This window comes from Lagopus leucura, unplaced genomic scaffold (genome assembly GCF_019238085.1).
Source record: "Lagopus leucura isolate 7727_CA_CO unplaced genomic scaffold, USGS_WTPT01 Super-Scaffold_73, whole genome shotgun sequence".
Lineage (NCBI taxonomy): Eukaryota > Metazoa > Chordata > Aves > Galliformes > Phasianidae > Lagopus > Lagopus leucura.
In genome coordinates, this window is record NW_024962252.1 from 12,590,094 (window position 1) to 12,604,802 (window position 14,709).

The window sequence follows — 14,709 nt, forward strand, 5'->3', positions numbered from 1 at the left end:
TCATATTTCACATCTAAGCATTTACTCTGCTAAAACCATGTCGTGGAACATAAACTCTCCTAGCAGCATAGCTTTCTTCTGCTCCTGAGATGAGAAATAGGTCTCATTCTTTGTTGTTTTTAAACATCCTGACAAACCTAATTAGCAGTTGTCACGCTGATTTTTGTTTTGTTTTGTTTTTCCTTTCATTTTCCCCCTTGTATTTTCTGCTTGCCTTGAAACATTAAATCTATTTTGTTTTTAAAATGCTGGGTCAAGATCATCACGCATATCCAAACTACAAACTTGAAGTAGCATACTGTAATTGGTTATCTTTGTTCCAATTTCCCATTTTTAGGAACACATTGAATACCACTTAGCAACTTAGAGAGCTTTTGTATTGATTATGTTTACTAGAAATAACCTTTTCAAATGTAGTGAGACCTGTATTACTTGCGAGAGAATAATATGTGAGTTTATTGGTAGGTGTGTTGATTTCTTCCCCCTGCCCTTTGCATTTATGTTTTTCTCCTGGTGCCAAGATTACAACTCAGCTGAAGTTAGGATTTTAGCATCTTTGCCATTTCTAAGGGGGATTTTTGAAGGCTTTAGCTACAGCTGTTCCTTTGCTGTGCCTCCCATGCAGGTGACCAGCTGTTTTGTATGCTTCACAGAAGAAGTCATCTGACTCACCTGTGCCTCTGGCAGTTAATGACTGTATCCACATACCTCAGTTCCTTAAAGGAACCATAATCTAATTAAAACATCTTACATATACAGAGTAAACACATCTTTCTTTAAAGCGCCTTATTCAGCTATGTCACTATCATCATATTAATCACGTAAATCCCAACTCGCAGCAGGAAGTTCATCCCTTTAGGAGTTGAAAGGAATTAGGAATACTTCGAAGTGACTTCAGTAAAAAAACAAACAAAAACAAACAAACAAAAAAACTGCTGGGGACCAAACTCTTCAAATGCTTTTGATAAATACAACTTGCTACACGTCTTTTTTTTTTTCCCCTAAGTTGTTTGATCTCATAGATTTTCCTTTCTCAAGGAAATAATTAATTCAAAGTGAGGTTGAGGGCTGAGAACCCATAAAATTACCAACTGTTACACTTCCTATTTGGATCAGTTAAGTCCTTTTCGCTTTGAGAGTGGTAATCAAAAATATGCACACGGTGAAAGTGAATGTTTTATTTATGTGTATGCGTTTTTCTAGCATTAACAAAGTGAAGATTCCATATGAAAAAACATTGATCTCCTGTGCTGTTGGAGTACGTACATAACTGATAGCGAAGTCTGAAAAGACTTGTCAATGCTAGCAGGGATTTCAAACTGAAAACCTTGTATTTTGGGCTCCCTGTATGACACTACTCACACTGACGTAATTAACACATATAAATACTTCTACCTATCCAGCATGGGGAGGGGAGAAAGATTATTTACATTAAATGTGATTGTACGAAACCTCTCACAGCTGTGAAGGTGCACATTAGAGTCTTCCAGTCTTAGTCCTGTTCAGCTGCTGCTCTGCAAGGCTGCCTGGTTCCTGCTGGCATACTGGTACTCTGCCTGAGCACAAAGCATTTGTACCAAGCTTGGTGAGGTTTCATACAGCGCTGTATGAATCCAAATGGTAAAGAATGTGATACAAATGCATGGGATCAATAGAAAGGCTTCATTGTACATAGTCTGTTTTCTCCAGCTTTGTTTTCATTGCCTTACACGATGTGTTTTCTGTCATACGTTATCTCCTTTACTGTTCTGTCAGAGGCATCTGGAAAATTCTGCAACATACTCAATTGGTAAGATCTTCACTGTCGCTGATTGCTACTTTCTCCCTGGGACTGCTTCCTTAGAATCCTTCTGCCATACCAGCAGTGCTTTGCAGTAGGATATGTAAGTTCTCTGGCATTTCTCTCTCATGCACTTTGAAGTCTCATGGAAGCAGTAACTGCCTGTCCTTCTTGGCTTCAAAATAAGAAGCATGGAGCTCAGGTGCTGACAGCTGGAGCACAGTGGGTCCCAGCTGAAGGTGGTAATTATTACCTCTGTTGTATTCCATCCTTTTCCTACAGGTTCTTTTTCAGTTTCTACCAACATTTCCTTGAACTTCACAGATATTTTTTTGACATCTATCTAATCTTTACTGTCAATTGTTGGCTTTCAGTGCTGGAAGTATTAAATAAAGGGAGACTGGACAGAGATGCACTTTATAATCTGCTGATTAATACTTGCTAATTGGCTGCTGCTCTAAGTCTAACTCACTTCTTCTTGGGTTAGGCAAAATGAATACAGTGCATGTCTTGCATGCTGCTGAAGGATTTCCACTACCAGATGGATCCCACAGGACTGGAGCAGGCTGCCACAGTATCATGATGTTTCATGTTTATGAAACCAAAATTACATCTTTCTAATTGTAACACTGAGTTGAAATCTCTTGCTTAGGCTCTTCTCCAGCACTGGAAAAGGTCACTGGTCTTGATTTTCAGGTTTCTCAATCCCATAAAGTGTTTGTCTTTAACTGTTCTTGATTATGTTAGTTCTCGTGTTTATGAATGCTTTCAATCATTCTTTGTTCATACTTGCTTTTGGAAGTTGATGCTACTGCTGTAACCTTGCTGTATGCAAATTAGCTGCACTTTAATGTTTTGCTGTTTTTGAACTTCTTAGTGAAGCAAAAGTAAAGACTGAATTGCTGCCCTAGACTTGTGCAAGGTGTTTGCCATTATTTTTTTTCTCGTTGTAATAAAAATGTAAAAACTACTTCTGCAAAAGTACTTCAAAACTCATATATACATGCACAATGCATATGTGAAATATGCATGCTAGTCTTTGTCTCCATTTTGTCATCAGTCTTCTTTGAAACTGTATTTTTGATGTTCAGGTTCTTATAATGCCTCCAAGCTTTATTTCATCTGTTCATATTCAGCAGAATTTTGATTATATCAGAATTAGTTCTAGCTTTTAAGTAAAAAGACTTTATTTATTCCTTATTACACCTTGCTCACATAATTTCACCAAATGTTCAGCCAACACATTATTACTGTTAGTCAGAATGTAAATTAGAGGCTGACGCACTTGTCTCATCAGCTTACAAATTAAGCAGTTAATCAGTTTTGGTGCGATATTCCCCCATGAGGTTTGTGTTGCTGACTCACATATGCTCAGTATCTTCTCCCCTCAACAACAAGCAGCAGTGTAAATGAAGCCTGCTCCCAGCTGAGCATTTGCTGGTCACGGCATTCTGAATCCATCACTCACTGTATCCTCCTGATAGATATTACTGTCTTATTGCTTCTCGTTACCTCTTTCCTGAGCATTGGGTGAATACAAAGCAGACAATTATGTATGCATCCTTAAAGCCAATAGGGGGGACAGCGGTACAGTATTATTCCTTATGTTACTGTGGGATGAACTGAGCATGGAGCTTCTGCTTGCTTCTAAATATTTATACAGTACTTGTAATAAAGAGCACATATTTCTATAACTTCTGTCTTCCAACGAAGTATTGCAGTGTTTAGGTTTTAAGAATTTTACTATTCATATCATAATGTAAGTTTGAGAAGGAAGAGAGCAGCTGAATGAACAGAAATTTTACTTATTTTTGATGTCACAGAAATCCCAGTTATGGTTCTGACTATTTACTCAGCAATTAAAATCAGTGGAATCACGATTTTATTCCTGACTTTCACTGTAGCCTGTAGTCATGGAATTTCAGTTATATTTGGGGGCAAACAAAGTATTCTATAGTACAAACTTCCACATAGTAAAGAGCTATCTTTGGATTGTCTTTGTGTGATTTTCCACTTATTTGTTGTGCTGTTGTTTTGGTTTTGTTTTGTTTTTTAATGAGAAACACTTGGACAAATATTAATAAAACTAATAGACTGTAAGAATGAGGCCTCATCTACGCTATATATTTAACCATTAAACATAATGTTTTGTAGGTTAATTGTTGTCCATGCCTGTATTTTGTCTTGAATTCTATCAACAAAATTTTGAGTGTGTCGTAGCCTAAGAGGGAGAGCCAGTTCTCCTTCTTCCCCCAGCGTTCTTTGGCTGTGGCACTGCAGCCTGGTATGAGCAACTTTATCAAAACAGGAGTCCAGCCACACTTAGTCAAGCATCATATTATCCATAGTTAAGGTCAGGGTGTGGATTTATTGGTCGTCTTTTTAAAGAAGTCATCATTTCCTTCAGATCCAAGGGTCACTCTGACTAACTCTGGGTTTTAAGCACTGAAAGCGTTTAATAAGCTGGCTTATTGATTAAAACTTTTCTGTGCTTTGCTTCCTTGCCAAAAGAAAAGTCCTTTAAATTTTGTATCTCCCAATGTCCAAATTAAAGTCTGGATGTAAATCATCTCATTTATAGTCCTCCTCTGTAAGATCCAGCTCTTCAGCTGACAGCAAGTTCATCCTTTTCCTTTCTTCCTCTCGGACTCTAGTGTGATCTAGGAGTCCCTCAGGCCACTTCTAACAGTGCATTATGCTGACTCCATGGGCACAGTTCTGGCTGAATGTTTTTAAACCCTCCTGATATTTCTCTGTCCAGAAAAATAGTCCTGTGTTACTCCAGTCTGTAGCAAGGCAGAAAAAAGCAAAGAATGATGCGTGCTTGAATTGTTGTAGATACTCAGAGGTTGCAGAAGCAATATCGATGTATGCAACAAATGTATAGGCGGACAGTGATGGTTCTCTTGTTTTTTTGAGAGTGGGAATAAAGTTCATTCTTGTACTTACTGTTACAGGATTTGACTGGATAAATTGACGAGACAGTGAGGTAGTAGCAGTATTACTTTTGCTGGCTCATGAAGTTCAGCTTCAGATAGTCTTCAATTAAATAATAACTAATAGTAACTCCTATATGAACATGAACACTTTTTTCTGGTAACCGTAATATCTCTCTGAAGCAATTCTGAATCTGAAACTGTGTGGAAAACTGGAAGTGATTTTTTTTCTTCTTTTTTAAACTTTCATTTGCAGACTTTTAGATCTGAGGACATCCTGTTTCTTGTCAATAGAGGTGCATGGGGGAGGATTAAAGAGAAATATTTCTCTTCTAATATGTTTGAAATATGAGTGTGTTTGGTGTTTTTTTTTCCCTCATAGAAGTAACAAGAAACAGACTGGAGATGTTCCTACAAAATCTAAGATTGGCCAGAGAGAAAGTGATGGAGTGAATGTGTATAAAGAACTGTAAATGGAGCAAAGAAGTTATTTTTATTTCCCTACAGTCTAAAAGCTAGATATTGCTTGCTTTTGCTTCATCAGGTTTTTCTTTTCCAGATGTCAGTGCACACACGTTAGTGTCATAAAAGCTTGATGACTTTGCTAAGAGTCCTACATGGCCACACATGCAACTGTCCATTTTACCACTGTTAAAATGAAGCACGTCTCTATTTAATTTTTGTTGTTGAATAAGATTAAAATACCATGAAATGTAATGTGTATCTTATGAAGATTAAGTAAAATCAAGATCTCTGAACTTAAAAAAAAAATGCACCACATGCAGAAGTGTTCACCTGATTATTCAAATGGACATGCACTGTACTGCAACGTTACTTATGAATTATAACTTACAGTATGCAAAAATTGTTATTTTTTATTTCATAGGAGGAATGGTGGTGTAATATGCTTTTCATAACTGACTCTGTTTTCTTTCTACAAAATCAAAAATCCTGTTTTTCTCTTACAACATGCTTGTACTATTTCACCTCTGCCCTTGAAATTGTAATGTCAGGTGCAAACAGCAGAAGTAATGGAGACATTTGCTTTAATCTAGTTTGTTGATCTACCAAAAGCAATTATCCTTTTACATTTTGCTGAGGCTGAGCTGCACTCTCTTGCTGTGGTCGGTACAGCCGGTTCCAGCCAGGTGAGCCAGGGAAGACGCAATCGTGCTCAACTCCTGCAAACATAGGCATAGGCTTTCAGTGCCATAGCATCCTGAGAGAACTGCACGTTCGACTGTTTTTTTCTGAACGTCCTAGGTTCTTAGGGTTTAGACCTTCACTTTGTGTCCCTCAGCACATGAAGACTGCACCTTTGTCCTAACTTTCTGAATACAAACAGAAGAGGTTAGAAGACGAGATTTGCATGTCTTCCATCTGCTATCACAGTGCAGAATAGTCTGTTGCATTCCATGCATCTGTTTCCCTATATTCCCAGAGAGTGCTATTTTTGCACAGCATTGTGGTGATTTCTGTACCTTAAAACTCTCAATTTTCACCAAAATCAGGTGTTGCTACAAGGTTTTGCAGAGCAAGTTACTTCAGAATCTCAGCTGTCAAAATCTCTGTCATTGTGAACCAAGGGATGTTTTTTTGTGGTAAAAGAGGGCTTATAAAAGCCTAGGAAAGTAACATGATCAAATTTTTTAGTTGAATGTCTGATTGCAACCCTGTGCATTCCATTTGAAAATTTGCAGGGAATGTATTTATGTAGTTCCATCTGAAAATGGATCTACAGATAGACAAAAACAGTGGATGGTTTTTTTCAGCAATCTCAAAGCCTGTTCTCAAATTGCCCCCACACGGTTAGAACAGTGGAAGCACTATTTAAAAACATATCACAGAACTAAATAAAAACATATTGCAAATAATTTAATTATTATTTTATTATTGTCATAGTAGATAAGCAGTTCATTTTCTAGTCAGGAAAGACTGCCAACTTGCCACTGAGTGCTTCACTTAATAGGAGCAGACTTGTTCTCCAGGTTTCACTGACTTAATCTCAAAATGTATTTAGTCTTTTCACCTCCATAGCTTTGAGTGGGAATGTCACCCAGAGTGAGGAGGTGAGTGAATGTTGGGGAATACCAAGTGAAAAAAACTAGATCACTGTTGACTGCTAGTTGCTTTTCTACAGAGTTGTTTAATTTTCTTTTTTATGCTTTTTTGAATTGAAGAACAGTGGAATTTTGTTGTGCTATTCTAGCAAGTTCTTTTCAGAGATGAGGCATGATACTAGATGGGTCTTTGGTCCAACATTACATGGATATGTTACTGGAAAACCTTGTTGCTGATAAACTTGCAGGTGGTGGGTATTGATACCTCCAGATGGCAAAACGCTTCAACAGAAATTAGATTGCTAGAGGAAGTCCTCTGGTCTGAAATGGTCCACATTTCCCATAGAGTTACACTGGTTTATTTTTGTGCTGTCCTGAACTGATTATAGTTATTTGTTTCGTGTTTTACAGTGAATAACCCTATACCTTCCAACTTGAAGTCAGAAGCTAAAAAGGCAGCTAAAATATTACGAGAATTTACAGAAATAACTTCCAGAAATGGACCTGATAAAATCATACCTCGTGAGTAAAGGAAATGTTATGATTCAACTAAAACCTCCAGTTCTCCCCTCATCTCTTTATTTATGCCCTCTGTTTTCACTGAGTGTTAACTCAGAAAGGAGTGGAGAATTGGACTGTTGTAACTTCTCTGAAAATATTTTGCAAGTAAAGCTGTTCAGTTTGCTTGGTTATAGGCAGACACTGCTTACTGAGTGAAATCTTTTGCATGTTTATAGACACAGGAAGGCTATCTGCACAGGAAGGCCTCTCTCTGGGCTGTAATGTCTCTCATTCACCGTGTGAATGTCCGTTTGTAAGGAGAACTTTGAATAGTAGTTGTAGATTTTGAATATTTTTTGTTTATTGGAATTACCTAGACAAAAATAAGTTGAATGAAAGAGATCAGGGTGCATTTCTACTTTGATAATGGTTAGACAGTCTTACATGCTTCTGTCTTCCTTATTTTTGCAATTGTTATTCTCTGTTTTGCCTAGGTATTGGTAGCTGTGGCTTTGAATTTATATCTATTATGTTCCAGAAGGTCTGTATTAAGACTTTCAGGATGATGACATTTTACTTGACAAAAGCACTGTCTAATGATGTAAACTGATTAGGCTGATGTGTGTCACTGTGATTTAAATTCAGACTTCAGTCCTCCAAAAATCGGTAGAGTCACGAATGTCAACTATTTACTGCCTGATTGTCTTACTAAGGGTCCTCACACACAGTATTCATGGCAATAAGCAAGCTAATTTTGTATGAGCTAACTAGATTAACTAGAGCAGTTGTGGAAGTGTAGATCAATGCACCTAGCTTTGTAGTTGACTATGGAGTGGAGATGTCATTATTAGTTCAGTTTTCTTTAAGCTTTTGCTATAATTATTTGACTTCTGTGTGTTCAAATTTGTGAAACGCAGAATTTTATTTTCCCTTTCCTTTGAACCTTTTGAATAAATGATTTTGCTGTTTCAGCCCATGTGATAGCTAAAGCCAAAGGCCTTGCAGTTTTGTCTGTTATCAAAGCTGGATTTTTGGTGACTGCTCGAGGTGGAAGTGGAATTGTATTAGCTCGTCTTCCTAATGGCAGTAAGTAGATGTTTTCCCTTTGTACTTCATGGGAGAATTAAAAGCTTTAAAATACATACACACACACGCGTGTATGCATATGAAAATGTCTGATTGGAAAGCTGTTTTCAGAATTTTATACCTGCTTTTTACTGAATGTTCTCAGTATCTTTGTAGAAAAGGATGAAATATAAAAACTTATAGTTTGAAACTCATGAGGAAAATGAATTATAGCCAGTAATGGACAGTGTATGCCAAATAATTTGTAACATACAGATTTGTTTAAATGAGGATTTGTGTGTCGTGGATTCTTTTTACTGGGATAAACTAGTGTCTTTATATGATTGCATTGTAGTTGTTATGAACATAGTTTTAGGTAATTGCAAGTGATTTGGAACTGTAATAATTAGATGAGCATTTCTTGTAATCTGTGGTAATGCTTTTGTAATTTTTGTTTTGTTTGACAGCCTGGTCTGCTCCTTCTGCAATAGGAATTGCTGGCGTTGGTGGTGGTTTTGAAATTGGAATTGAGGTATAATTTTGCATTTAAAGTACTTGTTGATTTTTTTTTTTCTTTTTTTTTTTTTTTCCCCAAGCAATTAAAGATGTAAATGCTGGTGAGATGGTGAGATTTGTTTTTCAGAGAAGACGAAAGAAAAAAAAAAAACACTTTTTTAAAGTTCACATATACAATCCAAACAGAATGTGGAGTTTTAATCCTGTTAATCTAATTGTTTGGAGAGATTTAAATGAAAATAAGTGATTTAATGGCTGTTTCATTGATTTCTTAGAGAAGACAGAAATCTTCACTTACGGAGAAAATTCAAGTCAGAGTTCCTATGTAAGACAGAATTAACTAAAAGTATACTATATTTAATAGTTTATCAAATGCTTTGTTGAGCACAAGGACTCCATCTAGCAATAAACAGTGAAAGTAACTGAAGGTATAGAATGCCACTATACTTCGTGCATTCCTTATTCAAACTGTGATTCTTGACTTCAACCTTCAGTGTAAGAGCAGCACCAAAACTGATGGTACTTACTCTGGAAGCTCGCTACAGAAAATAAAAGATTTTCCATCCAGAAGAAACAGTTAAATGAGGAATTTTCAGCACATCCAAGGAGGAGCCCTGTTGATCTGAACTCTGATCATCCACTGCTGCTGCTTTTGTCTTGCAGCTTGTTCACCATTATTTATTGCCATGTCTTCCTCTTTCCTGCCCTGGTTTCTAGTCCTATTCTTCCATTTTCTTTGTTTAGCTTCTCTTCCACTGATTCCTAAATAAAATCAAATGTAATAGTGTACTGCCAACAAGATCTTTTGCTTTGAGAATTCTGCTCTTCTTCTGAAGAATCCATGCAAAATTGGTTTGGATGTAGACTGAGTGTGTCCTGCAGTTATCCCTCTCCTGTCAGCTGGTCACCTGGTACTCATATAATGAGTAACTGAGTATTTTTTTATATCCTCATAGTTCAGTATGTGATCTCAGATATTATTATGGTGCACTTTTTAAAAGATGCTTTGAATACAAAATGAATAATTTTTGCAAGGGTTTTTCTTTGTTTTTCTTGACTACAAATTTGGAACACATTGCAAAATATTATTTGATGTGCCCCAGGAGATTTTTATTTTGTATTATTTTGTATTTATTTTGTATTTTTTCCTCTAGTGACAGTGAAACAGACTCATTAGATGCCTTGATTAACCTGTGAAAGTTTTCCTGTAATTATCTCCATGTGGTGTATTAGATAATATAACCATTTACTACTGATATTTACTAAAAAGATTTAAATGCACAAGATATTTCCAGGAGAATATGTTTTGCTTTGTTTTTGTTTTTTTTTCTGAGCATTATGCGCTTCGTTTGTAGTCACTTGGTTTACAAAATAGTGTTTCCTTACTTTTAAAGCATAAAGTTAGAGGAGAAATTTAGAAGATAAATAGCTGAACTGCTTAGGAGCCCTGATTCCAATTTCAGCAATGTTTTAGCAGTTTAAAAGCTTAAACCTTGTAGAAATTGCTTGCGTTTTATTCATACAGGAGAAACTGTAGTTAACATAGTCGCGTTTATACTTACGGGTGGCTTTTAACAATAAGAAGGAAGTCACAGATTTCTCTAGTTGTGGTACTAGCATAATGGTTTTCCAAGTGAAAATGTTTGGTACTTCAAATTGAAAATCTGTTTTAAAATTTTAAAATGTTTTCCTTAGAGGTCTTTCTCACAATTAATTCATTTAGCTTTAGCTATGAATTCATCATCTTTATGGGTAAAAAGAGATGGCAGCACCCCTGAATTGTGTTCTCTCTACATCACTGGATGGTTAAAAAACTGTTAATGTCAGACCTTTTGTATGGGATGGGATGGAGGTTATGAGAGGTTAATAACAAAGGCCTCTCTTACACTGTGTTTAATACTCATGGCTAGCACTGTTTTGCAAATGATCTGATATTTCCTCTTGTATTTCCTGCTGTCACTGTTTGGAATTTGGGGTAAGTTGAAAAAAAGTCAACAACATAACAGTCTATTTTATTGAACTCTGAAACACTCTGCTGTACTGGCTTTAACATCAAATTCACCTGTCTTTTTTTTTTTAATACCTGTGTGTTTGACGAGCTTTCAGTTATGATGCCATGATCTTTACAAGAAAAGACTTGACTTTTTTTTCTCTTAAAAAAAATGATAGGATCGTTCTATTGAAACTTATGAAGAGAGCTTTAGTTTTACGGTACTGGTGGCAAAAAAAGCATCTACTGGGTTGTAGTTGAAGTTTTTCTGCATTTTGTATCATAATCCAGACGGTGTTTAAAAAACATTCGTCTTTTTTTCTTATATTTTGCATTTGTGTCTTTCAAAAATACCTTTTCTCTCCAACTATTTCCCTCAATAGTTTCTGGAAGAAACTGGCTACATCTCATAAGTTGAAGTCTTACAGAATGCCAATTTTCTGTCAAGAAAATACAGTTTTGTCAATTATAGGAAAAGCAGTATCCTTTCTGTTGTTCTGTTGGATTTTTTTGTATTATTCTTTGACAGACAAGCAATTTTTGTTTACTGTTTTTTCTTGCTGTTACCATTAATTACTATGGATTTTCTTAATCTGATGTCTCTTCAATTCTGAAAATGCCTTCAAAATTATTTGCAAAAGCTTTATAAAATTAAAAATTGTTGATTAGGAAATTTTAAATCAAAATAGTGTTTCTAATATAACTGTGTTTATTGCATTGAGTAAAAAACTGTGGAACAGGATTTTTAGCTTCCAAACATCTTGTAGAAAAAAGAATTAATTTCATTCAGAAAATTATTCCAAAAGGATTATTTGCAAGAATGGAAGTAATTATCTGAGAGGATGACAGATTCTAGATTGAATTAAAACCTTGATACATTTGGAGCTAGTTTTTCATATGGGGGAGGAAATTTCTTCGATGCTACTGCCTACTTGCCCACCAAGCAGATTTTGCTCCCATGCAGTTCAGACTTTCTTCTTAAAAAGCATGGTACTTTTGTTTGATGTTTTTATAGGTTTCAGACTTAGTAATAATATTGAATCATGAGAGAGCAGTAGAAGCTTTTGCCAAAGGAGGGAATCTTACACTTGGAGGTAATCTGACTGTGGCAATTGGACCTCTGGGAAGGTGAGAGTAAAATCTTATTGTAATATGGATGAGATTTAAATATAGAAGATATTTTTTTCTTAAGCTTTATAAACATTTGCGTGAATTTCTCTAATACCTTAGAAAATAATCTTTGCAAACCTGTATGTTGACTGGACCTTATTGTTTCCGTAGTGTTATATAGTGTTACAGTGTTTTAGTTACTTGTTGCTTTGTCTTTTTGTTGTTGTTGTTGTTGTTCCATGATAAAGGCATCTATTGGTGGAAGGAAGGTTTACTCTTGTTTTTTAAAGCATTGCTTGACTGGGCTCAATAAAGAGCAAATGTACTATAGCAAACTATTATTTTCACTTATCTATGGGCCTGTGTTTTGTTACCAGAGATCTGCCTGGCAATAAGTAAAAGAAATACACAAAGTAATTACTTTTAAAGCTTAAGTGATTAAGCCACCCTACTTTGAAGGACGAGTTGATATAATCACAGAATAATTTAATTTGGAAGGGACCTCTGGAGATCTCTACTCCAGCCTCCTGCTCAAAGCAAGGTTTGTTATGACTGCAGATCAGGTTGCTCACGCCTTTATTCCAAATGGATCACAAAAACCTCTGCCTAGCCATAGGCAATGGGCAATATATTCCACTACTCAGTGAAAAGTTACATCCCTCCACCATGCACCACTTGAAGAGCCTGACATCATATTCTTAATTACCTTAATTGGAAGGCTGCTGATAGGTCCCCTCCTAAGACTTCTCTTTCCCTGTCTAACCAAGCCCAATTCCTCAGCTTCTTCTCTTGGAATATGTCCCTCCTTATACCTTTGTTTTTATGATGAAAGTTTTGCTGATGTTTTGTCATCTCTTCTAAGAAAAAAAAGGATGATGCTTGTTCCTCTGGTGAGATAAATATGTGAACCAAAGGAGGGCAGTGAGTGTTACCTGCATTGCAGGGTATTTGGTATGCTGTCCTGTATACAAAGTGATGGACATAGAGTATACAGAGGAAAATTACATCAGGAAACCTCATGAAATTAAACAAGACTCACCTTATGTGAGTGAATCCTCAGCAGTTGTGTAGATGGGGCCTGCCAGACTGAGCAGCCAACCTACTGGTATCCTGGTAGACTGTAGGCTAAGTCAACAGTGCAAGATGTCTAACAGCATGGGGAGCTGCATCAACAGAACTGTAATCAGAAGATAAGGAAAGTGATTACTCCCCTTTAGCTGGTTGTTCGTAGCTTGTGCCTAGAATATCTGATTTTAGCCCTGCAGTACAAGAAAGATGTCTAACCCTGAGTGCTTCCAATGAAGAGATACTGAGATGGCAGCAGACATGGAGAATGTGAACTGTGAGGCTAGGGAAGCTTCGCATATTTAATCTGGAGGAAAGAAGCCTTTGAGACACCTAGCTGCAGCCTTCTAAGAGGCTGTATTACCACCAGGGGAATTATCAAGACCAATTTTCTGCTCTTTACTGAGGTGCCTGGCAGGATAATGAAAGATAGTATTGTCTAACTGAAGCAAGAGAGGTTCTAAGTGGATCTGAGGGGGGAAAAAATATCTGTGAGAGTGATTGAGCACTGAAATAGGTTGCCTGGTGTATATATGGAGTATTTAAAAACTGGCTATGCAAGACCCAGAGTAAACTGATCTTAATTTGATGTTATACCTGCTTTGAGCGGAAATTTGCACTGTGTAACTACCTGAAGTGTCTTCAAACTTAAAATGCTCTGCACCTGCTATGTGCAGGGCTGTCAACCACTAGAGGAGGCTGCCCAGAGCCACATCCAGCCTGGCTTTGAGTGCCATTACGGATGGAACATCCATAGCCTCCTTGGGCAGCCTGTTCCAGTGTGTCACCACCCTCTGGGTGAAAAACTTCTTCCTAAGATCTAACCTAAACCTCCTCCATCTTAGTTTGAAAACATTTCCCCTTGTCCGATTACTGTCTACCCATGTAAACAGTCATTATGTTGTGAAGCCATATTGAAGACTATGAAGTTTTTTTTTTTTTTTTCTTTCCAGAAATTTAGAAGGGGATGTTGCACTGAGAAGCTCGGCTGCTGTGTATACATATTGCAAATCTCGAGGACTGTTTGCAGGTGTATCTCTGGAAGGAACCTGTTTAATTGAAAGGAAAGAAACCAATCGCAAGTAAGTTCTCTCTGAATCTAGAGGATTCAATAAAGGAACAGTGGTGCAATGAAGTGGGATATGTTCAATTGTAAAAACAGAATGTGTTGTGAGAATGTTCCATGCTGAATTCAGGGTTTCTTCAATGGCAAGGGTTTCTTCAATTTACATAATAGGTATTGTCTAAGTACATATTTAGAAGCTAAATGTTAAGAGACTCAGTGTTTTAGAATATAGTTGTAGAGATATTTACTGTATAATAAAAAACATCCTTTAAAGTGACTTGAAACAAACCAGCTAAACAAACAAAAAAAAGTATGTTTTAGATATCACTGAATTTGAGAGAACAATTTTTGAAGTGCTACTTCTGATGTGCAGCTTATTAAATTTAAAGTACTTAAGGTGCATATGAGTAGGAGGAAATATTTGTAATGATTTTACTATGCTGCAGATCCTAAAATGTCAACCAAATAATTTCAAGAGTTAAAATACAGTAACTGTGAGATGTCTATTGTATTGTATGTTCTATATTTATAAAAACTTTAGTTCTGCTAATATATGCAAAACTACTATGATTTTTAATGACAGCATATCAGCTACTTCCAGATATCTCCTGTCATAAAAT

The 14,709-nt window shown here is 36.4% G+C and overlaps 1 protein-coding gene across 1 annotated transcript in view; it reads left to right on the top strand.

The window, feature by feature from the left end:
- SH3YL1 (SH3 and SYLF domain containing 1) overlaps positions 1-14,709 on the top strand; it is a 42,101-nt gene that overhangs the window by 2,576 nt on the left and 24,816 nt on the right. The window contains exons 2-6 of the mRNA XM_042886588.1: positions 7,188-7,298; positions 8,250-8,363; positions 8,810-8,874; positions 11,864-11,976; positions 13,977-14,105. Of these exons, the coding sequence (XP_042742522.1) occupies positions 7,188-7,298; positions 8,250-8,363; positions 8,810-8,874; positions 11,864-11,976; positions 13,977-14,105 (532 nt within the window). The remainder of the gene's footprint in view (positions 1-7,187; positions 7,299-8,249; positions 8,364-8,809; positions 8,875-11,863; positions 11,977-13,976; positions 14,106-14,709) is intronic.